This window comes from Pollachius pollachius (assembly GCF_949987615.1).
Source record: "Pollachius pollachius genome assembly, chromosome: 7".
In the NCBI taxonomy this organism is placed as follows: Eukaryota; Metazoa; Chordata; class Actinopteri; order Gadiformes; family Gadidae; genus Pollachius; species Pollachius pollachius.
In genome coordinates, this window is record NC_136940.1 from 10791873 (window position 1) to 10809628 (window position 17756).

At 46.4% G+C, this 17756-nt stretch overlaps 2 protein-coding genes across 4 annotated transcripts; both read right to left on the reverse strand.

Moving 5' to 3' along the window:
* Positions 1 to 1352: 1352 nt before the first annotated feature.
* On the reverse strand, positions 1353 to 5258 carry LOC307078612 (C-signal-like). 2 transcript variants are annotated; one of them, XM_079740512.1, is made up of 6 exons: positions 4753 to 5258; positions 3459 to 3513; positions 3155 to 3342; positions 2822 to 2983; positions 2593 to 2703; positions 1353 to 2368 (listed from the first exon to the last, which is right to left on the reverse strand). In XM_079740512.1, exons 1-6 carry the CDS (start codon positions 4897 to 4899, stop codon positions 2345 to 2347), a joined length of 687 nt encoding a protein of 228 aa, XP_079596638.1. In that variant the 5' UTR covers positions 4900 to 5258; the 3' UTR covers positions 1353 to 2344. The 2 variants fall into 2 exon arrangements, with proteins under 2 accessions (XP_079596638.1, XP_079596637.1); XM_079740511.1 differs by having other exon boundaries at positions 1357 to 2372.
* Positions 5259 to 8924: 3666 nt separating this feature from the next.
* On the reverse strand, positions 8925 to 17063 carry LOC307077913 (C-signal-like). Of its 2 annotated transcripts, none has more exons than XM_079739427.1 (6): positions 16891 to 17063; positions 16650 to 16704; positions 16339 to 16526; positions 9535 to 9696; positions 9319 to 9429; positions 8925 to 9152 (listed from the first exon to the last, which is right to left on the reverse strand). In XM_079739427.1, the coding sequence occupies exons 1-6, from the start codon at positions 17032 to 17034 to the stop codon at positions 9039 to 9041; spliced, it is 774 nt and encodes a 257-aa protein (XP_079595553.1). In that variant the 5' UTR covers positions 17035 to 17063; the 3' UTR covers positions 8925 to 9038. The 2 variants fall into 2 exon arrangements, with proteins under 2 accessions (XP_079595553.1, XP_079595552.1); XM_079739426.1 differs by having other exon boundaries at positions 9535 to 9699.
* Positions 17064 to 17756: the final 693 nt, after the last annotated feature.

Consider the following 17756-nt stretch of genomic DNA (forward strand, 5'->3'; position numbering starts at 1 on the left):
TACTTTTGGAGGACGTTGAGGCAGTGTTGCCAGATTGGGCTGTTTTTCCCGTTCTATTGGGCTACTTTCAATCACACACCGGCTCGCTATTCTGTTAAACAATCACACACACACGACCTTTTATATTTCTGCATTTTTAGCAATGCGTTGCGCTTTTCATTCAGCTGTCACTTTGTTTTTGTCACAACCATTTCCTTTTTCTTAAATGGTGTGCATGTTTACATTGTTTACTCCATTTAGACTTTTGAACTTTTGTTCAAATCCCTTCACTTGATTTAAGCCATTAAACTTTTTTTTACGTCTTAATCTATGTGGCTTCAGTAAAAATATTTTCAACCTCACTTTGTACTACTGCACTCACCGCATTTTCTGCAGGAAATGCATTTTCTAGTCAACAATTATTCGCCGAGAACGAAGGTCGAGGGGGCTATTCCCCACTATTCACTTGAATTGAGTTGAATAATTGTTTTAGTATACCTATACACGTGATCACTCCAAAAATAAAGATAACCCTTTTCTGCGGGATTTATTTGTTTTTATTAGCGTGACGAGACGACCGTAACAATATCCCGAGTTTGAGATCTTAATCATGGGATATTGCCCAATATCCCGAGATAGCGAACCAATCAAAATGCGCCCTCTTAGGATGTTCACGTGTAGCATATACAATATCTCATGGTGAACTTCTAAAAGGTTTTCAGTAAAATAGGATAAAGTTGGGTGATGTCAGTTTTCAATAAATTGGCACATTTTATTCAGCTTTGTTTTTATTTTTTAAAGTTTTGCTTAAAGTAACTTTCAGTAACAATTTCATTTCACATTAATAGACAAGAGGTCAGAGAAGTTGGACATGCCCTTATAACCACTAGGTGGCGGAAGAGGATCCAGAGACTGCTACACCTGTAGACCGTCACCTAGCTACTCATCCCCCAACCTAACGATTAGATCGATTTTTCTGATTACAGCAAGAGCTCAGAATGCGTCAGTATTTGTTAGGAAAAGATTTATAATTTATATTTGTATAATAACACATACCCTGGATTGTTCTGCAGTAGTTTAGGTCTGGTATAGCACTGGCCCAAAAAAGCAAACATTTCAAACTATGGGTCAGGACCCATTGGGGTTCGCGGCGGGGTAGTGGGATGGCAACGCGGCGGGGTAGTTGGGGGTAACGCGTGTTATACCGACATGGAATCGAAGCTCAAAATAATTTTCGAGTTCTCCCTGGATCATGTGTCCGCCAACAACAAAAGTTAGTTACGATTCCTAGGTAACTTTTTTTCTCAAGTTTTAAAGTAATGCCGTCTATCCAGTGCACTGAATAGACAGCATTACTTTAAAACTTGAGAAAGCTGCTCTTGCCTGCAAGAGGGTGAGAGGAAGACACACTTACGATGTCATAGCTTGCGAAATAGATCAGGTTCATTCAGCCTTTGGACCACATAAAGTAACAGCATGTGTCACTGCCGCTTAAGTGCATTTTTGTTTTAATTGTATGGGATAATTTTTTTTCATTGACCACTTAATTTTTGTTCTCATGTTTCCCAAAGCCTGTGTTTTGAAACTAGCCTACTTTATCCTGTTTGTATTTTACAGTGAGGCATTCCTTTGTATGGACAGGGATATTTTTCTTTCATATGGTTTATATAGCCTATAGATTTCTACAATAAACACTAAGTGATGATAGGGCTATGATGTTTGTCCATGTATCTACAGTAAATTAAGAAACGGGAAAGTAAAGTAATAAGTAGTGAAGTTACTTTTCAGATCCAGTAACTAGTAAAGTAATCTCATTACAATTTACAGAAGTAACGGTAATAAGTAACTAATTACTTTTTTGAGTAACTACCCCAACACTGGCAACGAAGAATACGTTTAATTTGTTTCCTTTTTCCTCAGAATCATTTAGCCTCTAGCGATATTAATAAGCCAGGGGATGGAAGAAGCAATGAGGAATAATGATGAAAAATATACATGGAGACATGTTCACTTTTATGATATAGTCAAGTTAAACAGCACCACCTGCTGGTAAACATACACTTTAACTCTTAGGATTTTAAGTTTAAAAGTTTATTCAGATGTTATTATAAAACAATGCTTATAGCCAATAGCCAACTTGCACATAACATGAGCATTGCACTCATGTTATAGTTGTACAAATTGGTATTACACATGTGATTATAAAGTTTTAAGTATTATAAAAAATAATAACATGGAATATACACTCAGAATCCAACAATGGAGCTGTATATGTAGGACTACCATGGCAATGACACACCCTTATAGTCCAGGATGGCTCCATTGTGCTTCTCTGTCAGGGAATCGATCACGCTTAGCAGGCCTCCTACACTTTCTTGCTTGTCAATGTCTGCCTAGTGGATAATAGAATATAATTATCAATCATTTTCCCATAGATTAACCACTACTCAGTCTATTCTGCAAAAAATGATCATTGAGCAGGGGTGATCTCACTGACACTTTAAATCAAACATTTTGAAAAAACCTCTGATTGTTGATTAAAATATTTTGTAAAGCTTACTTACCTTAAAATTAAATGGCAAATAAGTAAACAGTGGCCAGCAGCACCCTCACCTCTTTTCCGCCCATGTCGGTTCTCACCCAGCCAGGGTGCAGGAGAACAGACAAGATATTATCCTTCTGGAACTCTAAGGCAGAGCAGATGGTCAGCATGTTCAAAGCCGCCTGGAACGGGAGGGAAAATACATTTTAAAAAAAACAACACTTTCAATAGGAATGTTGTAGAACAAATTTAATCAAAGAGCTTGAGGTAGCTAGATACGAGTTGGTCTCTGGTCTTTGCCTTGCTGACGCGGTATGACATCACAGGGAACCTGCTGTAGCTTTCAGGAGTATTGGTCATGCTTCCAGCCATGCTAGAGAGGTTGACCACGACTGCTTTACTGCAGGACATCTCTGGTGTCCTGCTGGCCAAAGCTGCTGCTCGTAGGTGAGGGAGGAGCTCCTTCATAATGATGACAACCAGAGTGAGAGAAAAGGAGATGTTACACACAGAAATAAATTAATGATGCATTTACTTGAAAGAAACGGCACGAAACTTATACAAACAAGATGTTTTCAAAACCATCACTATGTATAAATATAGCGGTAAGAACTTCCTCCCTCCTTCCCTCACTTTAGTGAGGCTCATTGGGCCAACGACGTTGGTGTTGAAGGTAGTTAGCATGTCCTCTGGACTGGTGCTCTGAAAAGTGCCATGGAAAAGAACCGCTGCATTGTTGATCAACAGGTTGAGGCCCCCTGGCCCCACCAGGGAGCCTACCCTCTCCGCACACTTTTTTATGCTGCAGAGGTCTGCGACATCTGAGAGCGAGATCAGAAAGTGTCAACATAAGAGACACTGAGAAACATCACAGTAGTGTTCTTGTGACATCGGGTTAAAACATCAAAAATGTTTATTTCAAAAGAAGAGTCATAACCTAGTTGGATGACGGTGATCGCATCAGGGTGGCTCTTGGCAAGTGCTTGCAATTCCTGTAGAGCAGAATAAAATGTTCTGAGAGTTGCATGCAAACTTTATTCAGGACTCAATTAAATAAGAATTGTTTTTAGTGGTGGGGGTTGCATGGGAAGGTGAGCCGTCCATAGAGGCAGAGTGGTGTGGTACTGCAGGTGATACAATAATTGAAAAAACATAGATAATTGAAAGATATATATTGAATAAATATTTTATTAATATTGTTCAGGCAATATATTTTTCAGGATTCTATTTAAAAAATAGTGTCACTTTGTGTATTGCGTGTGTTTCTCATGTAATGTTTTTCATTTGCGTTTTGTGTTAATAAAATGAAACACTGCATAAGCCGCGTTGCTGGCATTTTCTTTCCACTGTTTCCAACTGGCTATGGCCTTCTTGCAGTAATACTTGTTGCGCATAAAGGGTGGTAGTCTTTGACGAGGCTCTGCATGTGTATTCTTCTATTTATATGTTTTGCGGAGATGTAATACGATAGGTCATGATGATTTAGTGGTACGCCTCAAGTCAACAGTTTGTGCACCATTGGTTGAAAGCTTGCGGTAGGCGAATGCGTTTTTCGTAGAAGTCTGGGATTCTCGCCTCTTATTGGTTAGACGTGCTCTCCTCCGATTGGTTAGGGTTAAGGGTTATGGTGTGTTCCTCAATCCTCGGACGCCAGCCTTCCGAGTCAGAAGTCGGAAATCTCCAAGCTTTCCTGCGGCATTTGTCGGAGGCACGCCCCCTTTGGTTCACCTCTCGAAATTGTACACCTAGAGCAGTGATGACGCTCTCAACAGAAATGGCTGCGCACGTGAAGAGATTTATTTTCTTTGTATTTGTACCACGTTGGTTATTTTAATGTCGATTTTAAATGCTGTTACACACTTGATTACATTGCTTCTTATTCCGGTCACCAATTTATGCATTGCACGGTCTTGCTGTGCGTGCAATACAATGTAAAGGTGTTTTTTTTTGTGTGTTTTTTGTTTTCGGGCTGGTTTGCTAAAGAGGCTAATGTAACTAACAATAAACAACGACTAGCCAATTTCATGACACAATCACAAAGACGCTTGCGTCCGAGGATTCAGGAACACGCCATTAACCCTAAACTCCCCCAAACAGTTAGGACTAAAAAACACGATCTAAAAGGAGAGCCCTTGTAACTAATCAGAGGGTATATTCCCGGATTCTCCTACGAAAAACACACTCGCTTACGGTAGTGTCTTGTGAAAACATAATAACCACGAAAACCCTACCTTTCCTCTGGCTCCATCCGGTTCTCTGCAACAGGCAAACAAATGTGGCAAGGGCGAGGGACCTTCAACCATTTGTTTAACCATTTCCAAGCCCAGGCCTCTGTTAGCTCCAGTTATCAGCACAGTGCGTGTTGTAACACTCGCCATGACCCAGCACTTGCCTCTTCCTCGTGAAAAACTCAGCCTTTGTTGAAAACAGTGCCTTTACATTGGCCGCGCGTACCTTCTGGAATGCCAGATGTTGCAGTTGGCTGAATGTTAGACGAATGGAGCGTGATGTTTATCTTCTGGTAAAACAGACCCGTTCAGGGAATGATCAATTGGTTACCTCAATCCAAAACACTGCTTTTCTAAGATATTGAACACATCTACAAGTGTTCTATAACTTTTTCTCATGAGGTAGTCTGCATGTCCTGGCAAGAGGAATAAATTTCAGACACGATATCGCGGTTGAGGAAGGATATTGGCAACGACAGGTCAAACAGACACAGGCAGGCAGCCAGGCTGCTAACTGATTATTAAAGGGAGAGTAAAATATGCCCGAGCTATCAGCCACGCGGTAAAGGGGTGGAAGGGGATGGCGATGCAGGGGTCCGTGAGAGGGAAAAGGGCCTGGATTTAAATAATATCCGATTTATCAGTAGGTTAGGAAAAATGGATATGTACCTTTAATAAGAAAAAAAATCCTGAAATTATTTGAACGACTGATGAAAAAAGAAAATGTTCTGCAGTCCCCCCACATCTCCCATAAATGGTTTAGTCCAAATAACGTGAAATGCAGATCGCTGACAGCGTGTTGACTGCCACTAGTTGCCGGAAGAGATGGGATTTATGGCTCTTTGAAGGGAGCCGGATCTTGAGGAGCTGTTCTTTTCAAAGAGCCGTTCAAAAGACTGGCTCATTAATTTATTTTTAAGAAGCTAGCCTAGTGGTAATCCTTTTTATCTGGGAAAATTTCACTGGGAGGAATGATAAGGTAAGATTAAGATCAGAATTATTCGGACTTAGACATGGATATCTGAGTTTGATATATTTTAAATATTGATTATAATTTAATTTAACATGTGTGGACTAGATTTTAAAGGAGACATATTATGGTGTTTACCCAACAAGTAAACAGTATTTGAGTTCCAGAAAACATGTTTTTGAAGCTGTTTGCTGGAAATAGCTTTTAGGAAAAAGAAATCTTGCCTACCACTATTCTCCTCTGTTTCAGTCCCTTCAGAATGCGCTGTTTCTGGTGTCTGTAGCTTTAATGCAAATGAGCTGCTGCCCATTGACCAATGAGCTGTCAGACTGAACCACAGCATGGAAGAGAAGGGATTGTTGCCGTTTGCAGACTCCTGGAGCTCTATATCTATATAATATAGTATAATATAATATTATTATATATGGGTATTTATATAATATTATATATAATATCACGTCCAAAAGCTATGTGCGCCTCGGATGATATTATGAATCATAAAGACTGCGTCTGACGTCTCTGGTGCTTCTATAACAAGTAAAGACTCATAGTGGGGGATAGCTCTGCCATGGTTGAGAAGAATTGGGGGAAAGGAACTTTGGCCTTGACTCTCTGAAGTCCATGAACCGCCACATGGAGGAGAAAGGGATTGTACTCCGGGAGCTGAGCTGCTGGACTGCCGCCGAGCTCCCCCCACCGGACCTGCACGCTTCGGCGGCAGTTCAGCTCCCGGAGTACACCCGCCGGAGCAGCCGGAAAGCTTTGGCGTCAGTTCAGCTCCCGGAGTACATCGCCGGAGCTGCCGTACTGCCGCCGAAGCTTCGGCGGCGGCCGGGCGGCTTTGACGGTGGCCGGACTGCCGCTGAAGCTTCGGTGGCAGTCCAGCGGGGGTAGCTCGGCAGCAGTCCGGCAGCTCAGCTCCGGGAGTACAATCCCTTTCCCCTCCATCTCTCCTCCTCCGGACTGCCGCTGAAGCTCGGCAGCAGTCCGGCAGAGAAAGGGATTGTACTACCAGAGCTGAGCTGCCGGGCTGCCGCCGAGTTCCCCCCGCCGGAGCTGCTCGTCTGCTGGTCCGCAAAATGTTAGCTATGCTCTGATTGGAGGGGAGTAAGGAAGTGGGAGGTAATATTCAAGTGTGCCCCCTTCCTACGTAGGAGGGGGCGCAAAAACTGACTCGCTCGTTTGGTAACTGTCGGCGGGGTACTTTCAGAAATGCATATCTTACAGACTTCTTTCAAAGTTTGCATGCGTGTGGGAGCACCAGAGACCCAAAACAACACCCCAAATCCCAGGAAAAGTGTTGTTTTCATAATATGTCCCCTTTAATGTCTGATCTGCATTCATTGTAAACATTCCACAAGGCGGTGCTATATCCCTCTGTTTTGACACAGATCACTATTTTGGTGTCTTTGTATACAATGTGTCGAAGTGTAAATACAGCTCTTTTCACTTATTCATCATGTATCACCTTTTTAATTGTAGCACAATAAAAACTAAGCAGGCAATGAACAATGAACTTCCATGCAAAGATATAATTAACAAAAAATATATATTTTGCTTTTATTTATGAGAAGCACATACAGTATGGCCACTGTATGGAAGGCAACACTTCCCCTTATTTAGAGCTGGTTTACCAGTACACAACGTTTAAAACTGAGCAAAGTCATGCCAACAGATGTTACAATGTTAATCAATAGTAAAGTATTTGATATTATGGTTGATTCTTTTATATTGAGTAAAATGTTCATGTTCCGCCATGTTCATGCGCGTCACTAGTAAACCATAAGTCACCAACTGGGCAACTCTGCTCTCAAAATTTTGGTGCGTTCAGATCGCTGGAAATTATGGGGAAAACATTTTCGCGACATCGGAAAGTTTGCGTGAACGACACCTCATGACGCTGTTATGATTCTACTTCTGTTCGGCAACTCGGGCCAAAGGCGAATTCACTCTCCTGGTGATAACGAGAAGGCTCGCCAGTGATGACGCTCATGCTTACACGTTTTCCCGACAGCGACCATTCTTGTGCACTTGTGAAACAGCACGTTGGGAATCTAAAAGATCTTCACAGCAGGGGGTTTTTATCCGATAAAAAACAGTCAGAACTAAACAGAACTTAGCAGGATCAGTTTCAAGTTTGCATGCCTTTATTTCCTTAATGCCTATCACCTACTATCATTTTGCTATTATTAATGAGAAGCACATACAGTATTGCCACTGTATGGAAGACAACACTTGCCCTTATCTAGAGCTGGTTTACCAGTACACAACATTTAAAACTGAGCAAAGTCATGCCAACAGACGTTACAACGTCAATCAATAGTATAGTATGTGATATGATGGTTGATTCTTTTATATTGAGTAAAACGTTCATTTTCCGCCATGTTCATGCGTCACTAGTAAACCATACGTCACCAATTGGGCAACTCTGTTATCAAAATTTGGCACGAGTTGCCGAACGGAAGTAGAATCATAACAGCATAATGAGGTGTCGTTCATGCAAACTTTCCGACGTTGCGAAAATGTTTTCCCCATAATTTCCAGCGATGTCAACGCACCACAATAACAGAGTTGCCCAGTTGGTGACGTATGGTTTACTAGTGACTTGCATGAACATGGCGGAACATGAACGTTTTACTTTCCGACGTCGCAAATATGTTTCCCCATAATTTCCAGCGATGTGACGCACCAATAGCCTACGTTCCCTCGGATTCCCACTCCGTGCATATGGATTTGGTTCGTTCGACGCAGCAGGGGTTCCCCATGAAGCTTTGACGGCTTACTGCTCCTAATTGAGAATTCCGAGGGGGCCCGACCAGAATTCGGTAAAATGCCGAAAGAAAGCCGGGAGATTTCTCCACTTGCAACTCAGAAGGCTGGTTTCCGAGGCATCTGGAACACACTATTAGGTCTTGAAAATTCGCCCAAATTCCAATAAGGAGCGTTATAACTTCCACGTGGATAATTTACAGTCACAAGGAGAATGCATGGACCTATTAAAGAAGAGAGGGAGGATGTTCCCATTGTGTCCTGAAGCCAACATTTATGGAATAAGGCAGTATCTGTACGAAACACCACCTGGTGGTTAACATATACCTCACCACTCGTGACTGCGTTTTCAATCTTAAAAGCTTTATTCAGATGTAATCATCCTAAAATAGTGCTTAGTAGCCAACAAAGGCACATTGATGTGATTGTTGTACATATTGGCATTACACATTCGACAATTGTATATGCAAACTTATGGTAGCCTATGCATGTAGAGATATTTAGTAAAAAGCTGACATTCCTGAAGCCCACAGTGGCGTAATGAATAGGTCTACCATGGCATCGGCTGGCCCATATAGTCCAGGAATGCTCCGTTGTGCTTCTCTGTCAGGGAACCGATCATGCGTAGCATGCCTTCCACACTTTCTTGGCTGTTAATGTCAGCCTAGGGGATCACAAGAAGAAGAATTGCCAAAAAATTTCCCATGGATTTATGTCTCTTGTCTTTTCTGGGGCAAACATTGAGAATCACTGATGAGACATGGTGGATAATTCACAAAGCCCAACAAGGCATTTAAAGAAAAATCGGATTGGATTCAAGGTTCACCCACCTCTTCTCCACCCATCTCGGTTCTCACCCACCCAGGGTGCAGGAGAACAGAGAGGATATTATCCTTCTGAAGTTCTAAGGCGGAGCAGGATGTCAGCATGTTCAAAGCCGCCTTCAACAGACAGAGAAAATATGTGAAACAAAGCAATAGGTATCGTTTAGGCTGCATGAACTAGCCGTGTAGCTAGCGAGATACATCCTAGTCAGCCGCCTATACCTTGCTGACACGATATGCGACCCCAGGGAACATGCCGTAGCTCTCCGGAGTAGCAGTCATGGATGCCCCAACGCTTGAGAGGTTGACCACGGCTGCTTTGCTGCATGACATCCCTGGTGTCCCACTAGCCAAAGCTGCTGCTTGTAGGTGAGGCAGGAGCTCCTTCATAATAAGGGGAGGTGATGTAGGAAGAAAATGAGGGAAGCTATGACATTATTAAAAGGGCGCACTCAGGGCGCACTCACACTAGGCCATCTGTACCGTGCCCAAGTACGATTGCCACGCCCCCCTGCTGTGCGCTGGCCTGTGCTCACACTAGGCAATCTCAACTGGGCCTGAGTACGGTTGCCTCTTGTACATGCGTCATCACGTCGTAATACGTCACCCCCAAGCTCTGCTGCTTAGTAGAACAACACAGAGAACACAGTTGACACTTTACTGACTTTGTTGCTTATTTGGAGCCGTTCTACTCAGATACAGCCCTCACTCCCCAAGGTAAATTGCCTGCTTGAGCTAGAACCCCAATTTACCCTCCCGGACCCTGCACATATTGGTGGTTTATTGGGTTTAATTCTGTTGTAAATGCGACGGCTCCGCTGTTCCGGGGGGGGGGGGGGGGGGGGGGCTTGGGTAGTGTTGTTGCTGCAATGTCTCCACAGAGACAACGCAGCGGTATGATTATGAGCAGTTAACTTCTTACTTGAGAGAAAGTGAAATCCGCGAGCTGCTGATCATGTGAGAGAAAGTGATGCAGTCGTATTAAACAAAGACATTGAAAGATCTACGAGAGAGACGCATAGTGTGAGTGCGCCCTCACACTATCCTAACGATCTAGACTTGAGCACGGTACAGGTGTGAAACGGACTTGGGCACGGTACAGATGGCCTAGTGTGAGTGCACTAGGCCATCTCTACCGTGCCCAAGTCCCTTTCACACCTGTTCCGTGCTCAAGTCTAGACCGTTTGGCTAGTGTGAGCACGCCAACTGTACTCAAGTCCACTTCAATTCCGTGGCCTGAACACACTTGGGAGAGGTGTGCTCAGGCCACGGTACAAATGATAATGAACCGACACGCGCACAAGCACGGCTACGCAACCTGAGCTGGATGACGTATAGTCCATGCGACCCTTATTTCCCATTAAACAATAAACATGACGGCTAACGGTTCACGTTGGTGCGATAGTGAAGTTGAGTTTTTGGAAAAAAAAATACCCCGTTCGTCACGGCGCGGGCTTTCATGGTTCACTGGAGAAGGCGGGGCTGCGCACAAAGTCTAGACCTGTGTTTTTATTTTTTTATGAATGAAGACACCCGCATGCAAGAATAAGTTCACGTCTGAGTGTAGGCTACAAACGCGACTAACTATTTACAAGTGCAAAAACGCCAACATATTCTGTATTTTGCTGACCACTAGTTTTTTTGACCCAAACGGTGCGATCTCTCGTAGATCGCACCATCTTTCAATGTCTTTGTTTAATACGACTGCATCACTTCCCTCACATGATCAGCAGCTCGCATATTTCACTTTCTCTCAAGTTAGAAGTTAACTGCTCATGATCATATTGCTGCATTTTCTCTGTGGAGACAGCGCAGCAACACCACTACCCAAGCCCTTTACCTCGGGGAGTGTAAACGCGCGGACCGTGCCGCGAAAAAGGCGTGCATAAAACAGCCTATTGGGCTGTGTAAAAACGTTCTCAGTGAGAGAGGGCTGTACCTGAGTAGAATTGCTCCAAATAAGCAACAAAGTCAGTAAAGTGTCAACTGTGTTTTCTTTCAATATTCGCTCGGTATCTCACTATGGGAAACGCCCCTCGCGCTGTCCCCTAGAAGCAATTTTACACTACGCCAGTCGTGACTGGCCAACAAACGTGACGTCTGCTTGCAGAGGAGGGACTCCCTCCTACATAAGTCCCGTCGTCACGTCATCTCTTCAGTCTTTAACCTCTTCTCACTCCTAGAAGCACCTCTCGGACAGAAGTTGTAGATGGCCTAGCATACTGTTCCGAGAGCGAGCTAACCCCTCGGTCACCGAACGCTAGCCTACATTGCTACATCTGACCTCTGTGAGGCTAAAAGCTAGACTGTCACCAAACAGTAGCTGCTAGTACCCATACTAGCTGCTAGTACCCACACTAGCTGCAATCCACGTGTCCAAGCTGGCCTGTCACCAAACAGCGGCTGGTCATAAGCGGAAAGCGGAGACCATGCAGTCTGAGGTTGAACCTACCCTAACCGAAGGCTCTGGGAAACCTCCGACAAAGTCCTGCATGTGCGGGAACAAGATGTCGGGAGTGGATAGCCACACCGCTTGGATTCGCTGCCTTGGGCTGGAACATGCCAAGGCTGCCCTTGCATTCCCGGCCACCTGCGAGCATTGCGCGCGGTTATCTCATAAAACCCGCAAACGGCGCCTTAATAAGCATGCGAAGCTCTTCACGGAAGATCCGGTAATGGGGGTAACCGACCCACCACTACCGGAGCTAGCGGGAGGTTCCCGGGGGCTTGGCGGCCCACCGGGCACCAGCTGGGGATCGGAGGTTGACCTCACCGAAGCTTCCCAGCCGCTGGAGTTGACTCCACCCGACGCTATCAAGGCTAGCCTGCTGGCAGGGCCTTATGAAGCCGAGGGCGGTTACTCCGGGGGAGTAACTCGGGGGAGGAATCTATTAGCCTCGACTCTGATGACGACGAGGACGATGATCCCTTTTCCCCCAGCACCGCATCGCCTATGGTGGTAGGCGGCGCGTGCACCAGCTCCCTGAACCCGGCCGTCAGTGTGGACCTCCACGAGGCCTGCAAAAGGGCAGCTGCGAGGCTGAAAATTGAGTGGCCTGAGCCCCCGGTGGAGACTGCCACATCTCGCTACGAGGGCAAGCGACTCCCAAAGGTGAAGGCCTCAACCAGCCTGCTACTTCCGGCCTTTCTCGAGTGCCTGGATGAAGCGACCCGGTCTTGGAGCAAGCCTCTCTCAGCCAAGATCCCTGTCCAGGGTGGATCAGGGTTGGATTGGGCCGGTATGGAGGAAAAGGGGTTCTCCCACCTGCCTCCGGTTGGACCACTGCTGGCGTCACACCTCCACCCCACGCAGAAGTCCGCCATGACTTCGGCAAGCTCTACACTGCCGTCAAGAGCTGACTCCTTCCAGTCGTCAATGACCGAGAAGGGCTACAAGGCGATGGCCACGACGGTGAGGGCGCTCATCGCATCGTCGCTGCTGCTGGCCTACCAGGCGGAGCAGGAGGTTGACATGTCATCGTCACACACCCCAGCCCTGTGGGATGAACTGTGCGTTGTGACGGACCTGTGCCTGGGCCTTCACAGAAGCGCTGTCCAAGCGTCCGGAAGGGCCATGGCGCTGATGGTCGCGCAGAAGAGAGCAAGGTGGCTGAACCTGTCCAGTCTATCTCTGAGGGAAAAAAAACAACTCCTCGACGTGCCTGTGGACCCGAAGTGCCTGTTTGGCTCAGCGTACGGCGTGATGCTAAAATGGTGGGAGGAGAAAAAGAGGGAGGGTGAGGCGCTGCGACTGTGTCTTCCCAGAAGAGCGCCTTTCCCTGCCAACGCACCCGGCCAGGTGTTCACCCAGCCCCGCGCTCCTCCGCCGGCTTACCGCATCCAGAAGCGTCAGCCCCACCCAACCCACGGGGCCGGCCAGGGCCAGAACAAGCCTCGGAGCACAGTGGCACGTGGGCGAGGAAACCACCCGCGCCCGGGGCGGCGCCAGGTAGCCGTGCGGCTTCTCAGGGAGCCATGAAGAAACGGCGCACTACCTGAGGCGCTGCGACCAGGGGGGTATGGCAGGCCCGGCCAGACTCCGTCGCCGTCCCCCCTATATGTTCTGTTCCAAACCCAGTTCCAAAAAGGGTTACAGAGGGCGTGTTCCAAGCCCTGCAAAAGGAATGCAGAAGGCCATTCGGCCTTCACAGTTCAGTACGCGAAGGACAGAAGGGTCGGACCTGAAGAGAGCTCGGTGGAGCTGCGGCCGTGTCTCGCAGACACATGCATGCGTATAAGCACACACCAGTGCCCAACATCACACATGTGTCCCCCTTCCCCAAATCATGCTCATTAAAAATGTTTGCCAGCGCGCATCCAGGCTCCGAGCCGAGGGCGCAGCTGCTTGTGAAAACATGAAAAAATGAAAAAAATGATAAACATAAAAAAGGAACAGAATGTAATAAAATGGTGCCTGGTTGGCATGAGCACCTGTGCGCAGCCCACCATGCCCGTTCGGCTCAACAGTGGCGTGCATGTGGTGCGTCAGATTGGGTTATAAAGACTGTAACCGCCGGCTACAGGCTCCAATTTGCGTCCACTCCTCCCCGTTTCAACGGGATACTGCAGTCGCAGGCCCGTGGAGAGAAAGCTCAAGTTTTACAGGAGGTAATCACTTCTCTAAAAAACAAAAGGGCAATTCAGATGCGTTTTTTACTTGAGGTACTTCCTAGTCCCGAAGAAGGGAGGGGGCCTCCGGCCGATATTAGATTTACGCGCTCTGAACAGATACACAAGACAGTACAGTTTTAGGATGCTGACACACGCCGCTCTCATACGCTTCGTGCTTCCGGGAGGCTGGTTAACAAGCATAGATCTGACGGACACTTATTTCCATATCCCCATTTATCCCTCTCAGAGGAAATATCTCAGGTTCGCCTTCAAGGGCGTAACGTACAAGTGTTTGGTTTGGTTTTGGTTTGGTCCACGGGTGTTTGTGAAATGCACGGAGGCTGCTATCGCGCCCCTCAGGTTGAAGGGAATGCGTTTAGCAACGTACATAGACGACTGGCTTCTAGCCACACAGTCACCCCAGGAAGCTCAGGCGCAAACCAGCTTGCTCATATCGCACCTAATGTCCCTGGGTTTCACAATTAACGTGAAAAAGAGTATTTTGGTCCCTACTCAAAGCATAACTTTCATTTGCTTGTGCCTCGATTCAGTGACGTTCAAAGCACGTCTATCCGTGGAGAGAGTGGAAGCCTTTCAGGCTTGTCTGGCACTTTTGGGGGACGATGTTGAAGTTCAGAACGTGCCTCAGACTATTGGGGCTGATGGCTTCGGCGCTGGTAGTGGTCCCACTTGGCCGCCTCCATATGAGGCCGGTTCAGCGATGGGTTGCATCTCTCAGACTGAACCGGACGTGCCATGGCCATCGCCGAGTTTTGATCTCCATGGCGTGCGCCTTGGCGCTGCGCCCTTTGGGACGCACGTCCTTTGTAACTACAGGCGTTACCATGGGAAATATCCTGGGAAGGAAGGTCCTTTCGACGGATGCCTCTCGGGCGGGCTGGGGAACCGTATACGAGGGCAGAACAATAAATGGCACGTGGAGTTCACATATGCAGTTTGTTCACAAACTGCCTGGAACTTCAGGCGGTGTCACTGGCGCTGAAACATTTTCTTCCTTTTCTGAGAGGGCAACATGTTCTAGTCAGGACGGACAACACCATGATGGTGGCGTATATAAACCGTCAGGGGGGGCTACGTTTCCCTCAAATGCACACGTTGGCACACAGCCTTTACGCAGGGATCTCCTGGCGCAAGCGCATGGGGAAATCCATTCTTCCATTCTCATCCGGAGCGCATGGCTCTGTGGGCCTGGCCCATGAAAGGATGGACGGCTGGACTCGCATGGAATGTCATTACGACTATCCAGGGCGCCAGGGCTTCATCTACGCGTTACGCATATGACGGGAAATGGCGGGCGTTCAAGGAGTGGTGCACGAAAGCTAGGGAAATAGCTTTCCAGAGTCCCGTGCCTGTTATTCTGACATTTCTACAGGACTTGCTGGATAAAGGCCGGGCTTTCTCCACTGTCAAAGTGTACTTGGCCGCTATATCAGCTTGTCACATAGGTTTTGGGGACAAAACGGCAGGCCAGCACCCTATCGTTTGCCGGTTTATGAAAGGTGCACGCCGTATTCGGCCGGTGTCGCGGAGCTTGGCTGCTCCGTGGGATTTAACTACGGTGCTTGATGAACTGTCACGCCCACCGTTTGAACCCTTACAACAGGTAGAGCTTAAGACGCTCTCGTTTACGACGGCTTTGTTGCTCGCGTTGGCCTCGGCTAAACGCGCGAGTGACATCCATGCGCTGTCGGTTAGCCCGGCACGTATGCAGTTTTTGCGGGGGAACTCAAAGGTTTTATTAAAGCCGAATCCTGCGTTTGTTCCCAAGGTACTCGACTCTGCGTTGTCATACCGCCCTATTGAGCTGTTGGCTTTCCATTCTCCTCCTTTCTCCTCCCAGGAGCAGGAGTGGCTGAATGCACTCTGCCCGGTGCGGGCTTTACGCGTCTATGTTAATAGGACGGCTGGATTCAGGAAATCGGAGCAACTGTTTTTATCATGTGCTACGTCACACCTGGGGAAGCCTCTTTCGAAGCAGCGTTTATCACACTGGATCGTGGAGGCTATAGCCATGGCTTATAAAAGCGTGGGTTTGGAACCCCCAATCGGCCTGCGCGCACATTTGACTCGCAGCATGTCCGCATCCTGGGCACTGTTTCAGGGGGTCTCAGTGGAAGAGAAATGTGCTGCTGCCAGCTGGGCGACGCCTCACACTTTCACTAGATTCTACAGGTTGGATGTTACTGCGCCTAATCTGTCTCACACATACTTGAGCACGGTACAGGTGTGAAACGGACTTGGGTATGGTACAGATGGCCTAGTGTGAGTGCGCCCTGAAGGGAGAGAAGAGTAAATGAAATATTCCATGGAGAATGATACTAAATTGAATGTAACACATATACTATGATGTTTGCAAAAATATTGGAAGAAGAACTTCCTCCCTCCTTTCCTCACTTTAGTGAGATTCATGGGGCCAAGGACGTTAGTGTTGAAGGTAGTTAGCATGTCCTCTGGACTGGTGCTCTGAAAATTGCCATGGAAAAGAATCCCTGCGTTGTTGATCAGCAGGTTGAGGCCCCCTGGCCCCACCAGAGAGCCCACCCTCTTGGCACACTGTTTTATGCTGCAGAGGTCTGCAACATCTATCAAAGAGAGAGAGAGAGAAAGAGAGAGAGCGAGAGAGAGAGAGAGAGACGCTAGAGAATCTGATTGAGAGACGTGACTGAAACTTCACTGAAAGGGTTTTGATTAAAGAGTGTCTTAACCTAGTTGGATGATGGTGATCACATCAGGGTGCTTATTGGCCAATGACTGTAAGTCCTGTAAAGCAAAACCACAATAATTTCTAAACACTGGAAGAACGAGGAACAAAAACTTTTTTCTAGACTCTGAAAAGAGAATTGTGTGAGTGGGTTTAGCATGGGTAAGCCAGTTTTCCATATGGTACAGTTTGGAGTTCAGTGTTTTTTGTTGTACAAACAATGACAATGCAAAAAAAAAAAATACCTTTCCTCTGGGTCCATCTGGATCTCTGCAACAGGCAAACAAACGAGGCAAGGGAGCGGGACCGTCTACTATTTGTTTAACCATCTCCAAGCCCAAGCCTCTGTTAGCTCCTGTTAACAGCACAGTCCGTGGAATGCTCGCCATGGTTCACTCAAAGCCTCTACCTCGATGTAGACATAGCCTTTGGTGAATCTGAAACAGTTTTGAAAGCTAAAGGCGTAGCTTGTAGTGGGCATAGAATGGAATACCTGTTTGACAACTGGAGTGTGAAGTGTATGATCAGATAACAGCCCAACCCATCAGATGAACCTGCAAAACAACCTTAGCCGAACTTGCCGTTATGAACCAGCCCCTACAATTGGCTTACTTATTTACTGTGAGAATGCAACAGTAGGTCAGAGGCCCTTCATCCCTGTAGTTAGGCCTAACCACAGTCCAAACACATTTTTCAACATACAGTTAAAAGATAAGTCGAAGGCATTCTCGTAACCAAACCAATCATGCTATTCGAATTTAACTGGCTTTCATGAGATCTGTGTTGAGGCTGAGGATGCAGTGACCCTAGAGATGGTGGTATGCCCATTCAAGGTTAATGCATGTATATAGTGATTTACATTAATTTTGTATTTTTGTATTTTTATGTCTACAGAAACAAACACCAACTAATCTGTTTCTCACTATTTTCTAAGCAAAGCTTCTGAACATTTTGATGCAACACTGCCTTCTAGTGATGTAATGATTTATTTTGTGTGTGACCCCACCAACAAATTCCTAAAATTCATTGTCATGATTGTGTTGTAAATATATTTATTTCACATTTAAATACACATGTTCTCTAATTGTGTTACACAAACAAACTTGAAAAA